Source organism: Entelurus aequoreus, linkage group LG12 (assembly GCF_033978785.1).
Source record: "Entelurus aequoreus isolate RoL-2023_Sb linkage group LG12, RoL_Eaeq_v1.1, whole genome shotgun sequence".
Classification (NCBI taxonomy): domain Eukaryota; kingdom Metazoa; phylum Chordata; class Actinopteri; order Syngnathiformes; family Syngnathidae; genus Entelurus; species Entelurus aequoreus.
In genome coordinates this window covers 32,683,712-32,694,320 of record NC_084742.1, presented here as the reverse complement: position 1 = coordinate 32,694,320, position 10,609 = coordinate 32,683,712, and the positions used below count along the sequence as shown (strand labels likewise).

Below are 10,609 nucleotides of genomic sequence, written 5' to 3'. Positions count from 1 at the left end.
GCAGTGAAGAAAAAAATATTTAGTAAATAGTAAAAATGTTTTAACATTGCAGTGTTTATAAAACCTCACACTATTTCTGAAAAAAAAATTGCTCATTCTACTTGATTTACTCTTGTGCAGTGTCAAATTAAGTCTCACCAACTTTGTCTTGTAAATAGCAAGTGAGTGCAAAACACAGTAATACAATATCATACGTTTAATTACCTTTATTTCTTTGTCAGGCAGAACAATCAACTTTAGGGAGAGAATACAGAAAGGGTGACCTTCGGGCTGCATGAAATGGCAATATGGAACAACATAGAATGTGGAACATGATGTTCCATACGCCATTTGAACATCGAATGGTTTGGAGTAAGGCAGTTTTGTTATGTCCAAAACCTTAACAACTTTGACTGGATGCAGCCTGACCTTATAGGCATGGTAATGCTCCTCAAAACACACAGTTTCCATCAGTTTCCCACAGAGCAATACATCATCATCTTTGACAATAATATTTTTTATCTTACAAAACACAGGCATGTCAAATGCCACTTCTGAACAGACAATGAAGTCACAGCAGTACTCTGTACACTTCCGCCATGGATGAGACAAAACCATTCATAGTAGACTGACTTAATCCAGCTGCCTTAAATTGTGCAACAGCAGTGGCACACATATCCAGACTGCTCCTATTAGCTTGTCTCAACTGTTCAGATGTTGTGGCTGACTCATCTACATTAACTGACACTGTCTCTTCAAAGGCCTACTGAAATGATTTTTTTTAATTCAAACGGGAATAGCAGATCCATTCTATGTGTCATACTTGATCATTTCGCGATATTGCCATATTTTTGCTGAAAGGATTTAGTAGAGAAAATCGACGATAAAGTTCGCAACTTTTGCTCGCTGATTAAAAAAAGCCTTGCCTGTACCGGAAGTAGCGTGACGTCACAGGAGCTAGTATTCCTCACAATTCCCCATTGTTTACAATGGAGCGAGAGAGATTCGGACCGAGAAAGTGATGATTACCCCATTAATTTGAGCGAGGATGAAAGATTCGTAGATGAGGAACGTTACAGTGAACGACTTGAGAGGCAGTGATGGACGTATCTTTTTTCGCTCTGACCGTAACTTAGGTACAAGCTGGCTCATTGGATTCCACACTCTCCTTTTTATATTGTGGATCACGGATTTGTATTTTAAACCACCTCGGATACTATATCCTCTTGAAAATGAGAGTCGAGCACGCGAAATGGACATTTAAAGTGACTTTTATCTCCAAGACAATACATCAGTGACACACTTAGCTACTGAGCTAGCGCGATAGCATCGTTCTCAAATGAAGATAGAAACAAAATAAATAAACCTCTGACTGGAAGGATAGATAGAAAATCAACAATACTATTAAACCGTGGACATGTAAATACACGGTTAATGATTTCCAGGCTGGCGAAGGTTAACAATGCTGTGCTAACGACGCCATTGAAGCTAACTTAGCAACCAGACCTCACAGAACTATGTACTCTCTCCTTTTTCTATTGTGAATCACGGATTTGTATTTTAAACCACCTCGGATACTATATCCTCTTGAAAATGAGAGTCGAGCACGCGAAATGGACATTTAAAGTCACTTTTATCTCCAAGACAATACATCGGTGACACACTTAGCTACTGAGCTAGCGCGATAGCATCGTTCTCAAATGAAGATAGAAACAAAATAAATAAACCTCTGACTGGAAGGATAGATAGAAAATCAACAATACTATTAAACCGTGGAAATGTAAATACACGGTTAATGATTTCCAGGCTGGCGAAGGTTAACAATGCTGTGCTAACGACGCCATTGAAGCTAACTTAGCAACCAGACCTCACAAAACTATGTACTCTCTCCTTTTTCTATTGTGAATCACGGATTTGTATTTTAAACCACCTCGGATACTATATCCTCTTGAAAATGAGAGTCGAGCACGCGAAATGGACATTTAAAGTGACTTATCTCCAAGACAATACATCGGTGACACACTTAGCTACTGAGCTAGCGCGTAGCATCGTTCTCAAATGAAGATAGAAACCCATCAACAGCCGTGCTCACCTGCATTCCAGCGATCAACGGCACGACGAAAGACTTCATCCGTGGGTTTGGCGGCAAGCATCGGCTAGGCGTAGTAAGTAGTCCTTGTTGTGTTGCTGTAAGTATTGTAATGCCCCGCAGTGGAGAAGGAGTCACACAGACGAGGAAGCGCTGCTCAATCGCTTTATTAAAAAGCGGTAACTGGTTGTAGTTCAAAAAGTAACGCACACACATACACGAGCTGCTGTTAGCCAAAACTCACGCTCACACACACAAGTTCTCCGCCAACTCACTCGCGCATGCGCGTTCCCCAAACCCTTAAAGACAGTACACTAATGCAAATATCACAGATATTATAGTATTGTACTTAGCCGCTAAGACACCGATCGATCCCACCTACAACGTTTTTCTTTGCAGTCTCCATTGTTCATTAAACAAATTGCAAAAGATTCACCAACACAGATGTCCAGAATAATGTGGAATTTTGTCGAAGAAAACAAGAGGCTTTTCTATCGGGTCCGATGGGGTCCAACCACTTCCGTTGCTTTTGTGACGTCACGCGCATAAATCATATCCAAAGGAGTTTTTCAACCGGAAGTGTGGCGGGAATTTTAAAATTGCACTTTATAAGTTAACCCGGCCGTATTGGCATGTGTTGCAATGTTAAGATTTCATCATTGATATATAAACTATCAGACTACGTGGTTGGTAGTAGTGGGTTTCAGTAGGCCTTTCTGTCCTGTTTAAGTGAACATTGGTGCCAATCTGTAGTTCAGTACACTCTGAGTGTTTTGTTTTCAATTGCTTCCTAAAACCAGAGAAAGTACCAAACTCACCACCACATCCAGTTTGAACGCATTTAAGGTTAAGCTTTTTTCCAGGCAGGTAACCGTGAACTAAACGTAAATGTCGAACAAGCATGTTTGAACTAGGGAACTCAGCCTGACAAACAAAACACTTAATGGTGGAAGACAAAAGTCAAACACTACAGAAGCAACCTTGTCCTAATTTCAGCAACATGAGGACTCTTTGACCTTCCCAACATCAATGTTGTACAAAGTAGTCTGGATGAATGTGTACATGGTGTGGAGCATGGTGTGGTAGGATGTCGCAAACACAAAGTGTGCTTTAAACAGTTCATCAAAAGCACCAAGAGAGGAGTGTGACCTGCAAGGTATGGCATTCTTGTCGAGAATTATGAAGAACTGGTGGGTTGTATTCTTCCTCACTCCAACAGCCAGGAGATAGGGTTGAGTGCTGGTAGTAATGGTGTCAAGATGTTCTTGGATGCTTGTTCCAGTCTATGGAGAGAAGAATACAAAAATCGTCATGGTTGTGGTTATATAATAGAAATGATTACATAAATTATTGTAAACTAAAAATCCTTTATTAGAGAACAATACAAACCTTCTAGAAGACCACAAGATGCTTCTCAGCCCGGGATGCAGAAACTTTTCCTGGCCTCTTCCGACCTAGAGCAGTTGGTGGGATCAAGTGTAAGAGCAGCAAAATCGATGAGAGGTCACTGTCCCAACCTGAAACAGAACAAGTTTGATAGCCTACTTCAAATGTGGACCAACAATTTAATTTAATACACTGCAAGGTCAGTGGCATTTTTATTACTTTATATATATATATATATATATATATATATATATATATATATATATATATATATATATATATATATATATATATATATATATATATATATATATATATATATATATATATATATATATATATAAAATATGGCACTTTAAAAACACCTGAAGAAGCTAGTTTTTTTTTTTTTTTAAATCTTCTTGGTGAGGCCAAAGACTTTGGAATTTTGTTCTAATTATGGTTGTAAGCCCGCATTTTGAACATGCTTCCTCATTTAAATGAATGTATCCTTACAAACATCTTACCAAAGTCAACGTTCACTTCAGCCCCATCCTCAGGAGGGTCAGCTGCCATCAGGAGTTCCTCAAGCTCAGCGATGGAGGGAAGCTTTCTGCATTGTTTGATGATCTTCTTTTTGAGTGTGGTTGGCCACTTCTCCACAAACTTGCCCGATACATTCTCTCCAAACATTAGAACAAAATCCTGTTCAACCTGTAGTGGGAAGTTAGGTACCAATTTTAAAATTACACAGTAAACGACAGTTAAAATGTGCAAGTTGCACAACATTTATATCGAAAATGCTGATGAGATAATTACCAAGCCTTTGATGTCTTTAAAGCGAGGAAAATAAGATAGAATGTTGCTTGACTGCTGTGGGTCCAGGACCATGTTATGCCGATGAGCAAATGTCAGCTTCATCTTTTTGATGACCATGTCCACGTCAGCCGAATGTTTCATCAGTGACATCGCTTCCTTGCACTCATCTTCAGACAGGACAATCTCTGGAATGAATTGGGTAACTTGTCCAACAGTTGGTCCTCCCGACTTGTCTTCATCAGATGGTCCTTCCGCCAAAGCTAAACAATATGGGGACATACTACTCATGACAATCACATACAGTTCAAAACACTTTGTCAGCTGGATGTGACCCAACTTTTATGAAAAAATGTTTGGCTATTGGCTGAAAAGCATTGCAACAAATGCAACAAAACCAATAAGTGATCATATGACTATTCTATTCAATACATTTCTCAAGAATAATATAGGATTACCTCCAAATGATGACTGCCTTTCTTTAGCACTGCATCTCTGAATAGTTTTAATTCTCCAGGCCAAGTACCCAGTACTACTGTTGCTATCATAAAAATGTTCCTTTGAGAGAATTGCAAAAATAGGCACTATTAGTCACAACATACTCTGGGACGACTCAAAATAAAAACTATAACAACAATTAAGAGTGTGTAACTCACATAGCCATTCTTGGAAAATGGGTCTCTGAGGTTGGGGAACAAGATTTTACAATTCCTTGTGCATACATTTCCTTCACCTGTCGAGATGGAGATGTACTTAAAAAAAATCACATTCAAGTTTATTTGTCATACACACGTTTTATAAGATGTAGTGAAATGTTTATTATTTACTTTAGATTTAAAATTACTCTGAAACCTAAATAAGAACACATGTGCCAATCAAAACCAATAAACAACTTACCCATTCTTCTCCGTCATCTCAGCTGCCAGTATATTCACCAATTTTCTTCTGCTCTCATCTGTCAAGGACTTAGTTCGGTTGTATTTATTTATTATATATTCTCCACCCGATTTCTTGGTAAGAATGGATTTCACCAGCTGAAATAAAAATATCAAACAAAAATATAAAACAGTTGAATAAATCTATATTTAGTACAATACAATGTTAAAATCTGGACATAACTTAAACATAGCCCTCATACGATGCAATGTAAGATCATTGTTGGAACCATTTTAATCCTTGTTCAATAGAAAGCATTAGTGCCTGTATGAAGTCTTACTTGCATAGCTTCAGAGTCCAGCCTCTGACGCTTTCTGGTAGGAGTGTCTTCAAGGATGATTGTGTCTGAGTCCGATGAACAAACGGATGATTGGGACTTTGGAGAGGTTACCATGGAGACAGATTCTAACCACCATTGCAAAAAGGAAAAAGAAGACATGTTGGACACAATTTGCTCATAAACCCACACCTAATCTAATGGAGAATATCGGTTTGCTTTGAAAAAAAAAGTTACTTAGCTTGATTATAAATAAAGATTTACCTCTTCTCACTATTAAAATAAAATTTTTAATATAGCTTAAAAATTTAAAGCGGTAACAAACCTGTTTCGTATTTGATGGTTAGAACCCCAGTGGATGGATCCTTCACAATTTCCTCAAAAACATCATCATCTATCTCAGTCCCTGAACTGTCAACAACTTTGACACCTTCTGTTACAGCTGGGACACCCAATTTGGCAAATGCTAGGAAACAGAAAAAAAGCAGAAACCGACAGGTCATTTGATATATTTTTAAAATGAGTTTCAAATCAGTTATTTTGAAGCGAAACATACAGACAAAGTTGAAAGGCCCAGTCAAAACAAATACTGTATACACAAATATAAGAAAAATTATCATTAGAAAAACCGAATGACTTGATACTCCTATATATAATTTCAAATAGGGCTACCAAAAAAAAGGGGCAACAAATGTGAAATTGCACTCTCAATTCAAAAAACACATAAAATGAAACATGATTTATGATACCTGTAATCTTATCTGCATATCTTCACGCTGGTAAGCTAACAGGTGATTGTTTAGTAACCTCGCCATTAACAATGTAGAAGCAGATGTTTTGGGGGTATTTTATGTGTGTTTTAAGTCATTTTCTGAGTATTTTGTGTGTTTTTTAAGTCATTTCATGGGTTTTTGTAGTGTTATGTGTGTTTTGTGGGGTATTTTATGTGTTTCAAGTCATTTTCTGAGTATATTGTGTGTTTTTAAGTCATGTTGTGGGTTTTTTAAGTCATGTTGTGTGTTTTTGGGGTATTTTATGTGCGTTTTAAGTCATTTTCTGTTTTTTGTGAGTATGTTGTGTGTTTTGGGGGTATTTTATGTGAGTTGTAAGTCTTTTTGTGGGTTTTTGTAGTATTCTGTGTGTTTTTTAAGTCATTTTGTGTGTTCTTTGAGTATTTTGTGTGTTTTGGGGGTATTGTATGTGTGTTTTAAGTCTTTTAATGGGTTTTTGTAGTATTCCATGTGTTTTTTTTAAGTCATTTTGTGTGTTTTGGGGGTATTGTATGTGTGTTTTAAGTCTTTTTATGGGTTTTTGTGGTATTCCGTGTGTGTTTTTTAAGTCATTTTGTGTGTTCTTTGAGTATTTTGTGTGTTTTGGGGGTATTGTATGTGTGTTTTAAGTCTTTTTATGGGTTTTTGTAGTGTTCCGTGTGTTTTTAAGTCATTTTGTGTGTTCTTTGAGTATTTTGTGTGTTTGGGGGGTATTGTATGTGTGTTTTAAGTCTTCTTATGGGTTTTGTTGTATTGTGTGTGTTTTTTAAGTCATTTTATGGGTTTTTGTAGTATTCTGTGTGTTTTTTAAGTCATTTTATGGGTTTTTGTAGCATTTTGTGAGTGTTTGAAGCCATTTCGTGTTATAACAACATAGGAATATGGAGTGTTATATGGATTTTTGGAGAGTCCATCTTCCTATGCCGAATTCTTGCGGGATAAGATTTCATGCGCAATTAGACTGTCGTCATTTAGAAATGTTGCTTTTATTTTGCAAAAAATCTGTAATGGAAACCCAGTTACAGATACTAAATTTGGAATTCAAACCTATCATTTGAGTTATAATATAAACGTTGTTCTTACCATTAGTTATAAAGTGAGAGCAGTTTTCTATAACTAAATTCAACTGAATTTTAATTTAATTGAAACAGTGCTATTAACTAACATACAGCTTTTTAGGAGCAAAATTCAAACTATTTTCCAGCACTTTCAAGCTAAAATGTAAACTTTTTAAAGAAGCCAAAGCTTTAAATAAACTATATATATTTTAAATAGACATATATATATATATATATATATATATATATATATATATATATATATATATATATATATATATATATATATATATATATATATATATATATATACACTGCATGACAAAGAACTGGGCTTGCCCCACCCAGATTTGGAATCAGAATTTGGAATTCAAACCTATCATTTGAGTTATAATATAAACTTTGTTCTTACCATTAGTTATAAAGTGAGAGCAGTTTTCTATAACTAAATTCAACTGAATTTAAATTTAATTGAAACAGTGCTATTAACTAACATACAGCTTTTTAGGAGCAAAATTCAAACTATTTTCCAGCACTTTCAAGGTAAAATGTAAACTTTTTAAAGAAGCCAAAGCTTTAAATAGACTATATATATTTTAAATATATATATATATATATATATATATATATATATTTTATATATATATATATATATATATATATATATATATATATATATATATATATATATATATATATATATATATATATATATATATATATATATATATACACTGCATAACAAAGAACTGGGCTTGCCCCACCCAGACACATTTGATGCTTACACTGGGAGCAACACAATTACATCAAACTATACATTTTTAAATTGTGACACTGGCCATCATAGAGCAAATCCAGCATTTTCCAGCACATTGTTCACATTTCGAGCACATTTATATTTTTTCGTTCATTGTTTCAGAGAAAGCACAGTTTACCGGAGTCAAATCCCTTGTGTGTTTTACATACATGGCCAACAAAGATGATTCTGATTTCAAACCTGGAAAACACTGTATTTCCAGACATTCAAGGCTGTGTACATACTCTGCTCATAGCACAGTTAAAGCTTGTGTGCAAACATCACTTTCACAATATCAAATTCCTACCTGCATTCAAAAAGTCCGACAAATTTGGTTCTGTTATTCTAACAACTTTTTGGACATCACCCAGTCTCACTTTTACCAGCATTTTCCCTGTAGAAATAAGTATATAGCACATAAGCAGGATTAGAGCAACATAATAAAGATCCTTCCACATGCACATTCATTAAGAATGCCAGAAAAGAAGTCAACGTATCACAGTTCTGGGTATATGTAATACTGCAACCTTTTTTTAAATTATTATTTTATGAACTGCAATGCATTTGTGAAAGTTATACATACTTTACATATATATATATATATATATATATATATATATATATATATATATATATATATATATATATATATATACTGTAACGGACTGAGCCCTATGTTAGTTTATTTAATAGTTACAAATGTTCTGGTTTCTGATAAACTTGAAGCCATTTACATGCAGTTTACAGAGCAAGAGGAGGTTCAAGTTTGGTCTGTGTGTGTAACGAAGAACAGAGTAAAAGACGGTTTCTGCGCGTTCATTATTATATATTTATTTTGGCGTTGAATACAGCTTACAGTAGTCGGGTTACGACATTCATTAAAGGCTGTCAACTGTTGATAACGGCGCGAGTGGCGTCCTTACAATACTTTGACATCTTTTCACTCTCCCTTTCCCAGCCTGTACACGGAGCATATAGTCACAAGATTATACAATGATAAAATTACCCGGCACACTAACCTGATATTAGACATAGAAACACGGTGGTATTTATACGAGTTCCTCCTTTCGCTTTGTGGCAGCGGCGGTAAACTCACCTGTCCGCCCAGTGCTCTGCTAGCCTCGTCTGCTAGCCAAGCGGCTAACATACCTAGCTTCCACTGTTGTGGGCGCGGAATGACAAAGGTTCTGCATTATTTGCACTGGGTGCAAAAATAATCTATTTTTGGGCTTAAATGTTTCCTGGAAATGTAACAAACGTGTAAAAATGACTCTTCTAATGTTGTGCTCCGTGGTCGAAAAACCCTTGTATTAAAAGTTAGAAAAATAAATATATTAAAAAGAAAATACATAAATAATAATAATTAAAAGATATGAGTACTGAAGCACTCCATTAGGCATTATAAGTGCTCAAGTGTACATGTACATCACTATACTACAGTGAAAACCTGTATTTTGTGAATAAGTGAGTAAAATATAAGTTGTCCAGGTTTATACAGTATATCATTATGTACAATTTACATATTAAATATTCTATTTCACATAATGTTTGAAATTGTCCCACAGTCCGCGCAAAAATGAAGTCTCAGGTGGCTAACATTTAAGCTAGCATTCACTGGGTGACATTAGCCCTTTTAGAATACCATATTTTTTAGATACAAAACCGTACACAAATAACTTAATTACATATTGACCAACAATATAAAGTAAATTCTGACATGATGCTACAAATGACAAATAATTGATTTAGTAAGAGAGGAGGAGCAACTTACCACAGTCCTTAAACATTCAGAATATGGCTTTCAGAAAATTCTTCAGGGTGTGGACACGAGGAGGGGCTGGAGGGCGGGGCTAATCAGAGTAATTCTAACACTGTCTCGTTTAACGACGGAAATCAACACCAACACTGGGGGGCGTTTTACTCCAGCTGTTGTTGTAATAACTCTGATAGATGTAATGCATGTTAACACTGCATATTTGACACTGGGGATTTTACTGTGTACCAACGCTGGGCAGAGCAACGAGGCACACCTGAGCGCTATCAGCAATTAGACCTGCCGGATCCTTCCCTTATGGCCTTATTGTTTTCTAACCTCGTTATGGTTGACACTTTTTTTTTTTTTTTTTTTGCATCTTCCTGAAACGCCTCAGAGTTCCTAACCAGCTTTGAGATTAGTCGGGCGTAAGTGCGGATAGGGCTGCCATTGGCCGCTTCCGTGGGGGGGCCATGGTACTCAAACGGCGTATCTGTGTCACACAGGAACCGTCGTCCAGAGAGCGAGTCCTGGATAAACAACCGCTTGCCAGCACTGCCGACGCTCATGGCCACTGCCATTTCCCACCGGCGGTCCACTGAAACTGCACGGGGGACGGCACCTCCTGGCTTTGGTCCCAAACTTTGCATGGAAAAAACAAAGTCCAGAATCCGGTTGCCGCCTGGGGAGTGCAGCAGCAGCAGCAGTAGTGAAGTGAAGTAAATTATATTTATACAGCGCTTTTTCTCTAGTGACTCAAAGCGCATTAC

General features: G+C 36.4%; 1 protein-coding gene across 3 annotated transcripts; it reads right to left on the bottom strand.

Moving 5' to 3' along the window:
* Positions 1-211: 211 nt before the first annotated feature.
* LOC133662807 (uncharacterized) lies at positions 212-10,075 on the bottom strand. 3 transcript variants are annotated; one of them, XM_062066971.1, is made up of 8 exons: positions 9,858-10,075; positions 8,394-8,480; positions 5,788-5,928; positions 5,466-5,590; positions 5,147-5,283; positions 4,906-5,001; positions 4,708-4,807; positions 4,262-4,512 (listed from the first exon to the last, which is right to left on the bottom strand). In XM_062066971.1, the coding sequence occupies exons 1-8, from the start codon at positions 9,871-9,873 to the stop codon at positions 4,393-4,395; spliced, it is 822 nt and encodes a 273-aa protein (XP_061922955.1). In that variant the 5' UTR covers positions 9,874-10,075; the 3' UTR covers positions 4,262-4,392. The 3 variants fall into 3 exon arrangements, with proteins under 3 accessions (XP_061922956.1, XP_061922957.1, XP_061922955.1); XM_062066972.1 differs by lacking the exons at positions 5,466-5,590; positions 5,788-5,928; positions 8,394-8,480; positions 9,858-10,075 and adding exons at positions 212-3,351; positions 3,458-3,585; positions 3,961-4,147 and having other exon boundaries at positions 4,253-4,512; positions 4,906-4,982; positions 5,147-5,262; XM_062066973.1 differs by lacking the exons at positions 5,466-5,590; positions 5,788-5,928; positions 8,394-8,480; positions 9,858-10,075 and adding exons at positions 212-3,351; positions 3,458-3,522; positions 3,961-4,147 and having other exon boundaries at positions 4,253-4,512; positions 4,906-4,982; positions 5,147-5,262.
* Positions 10,076-10,609: the final 534 nt, after the last annotated feature.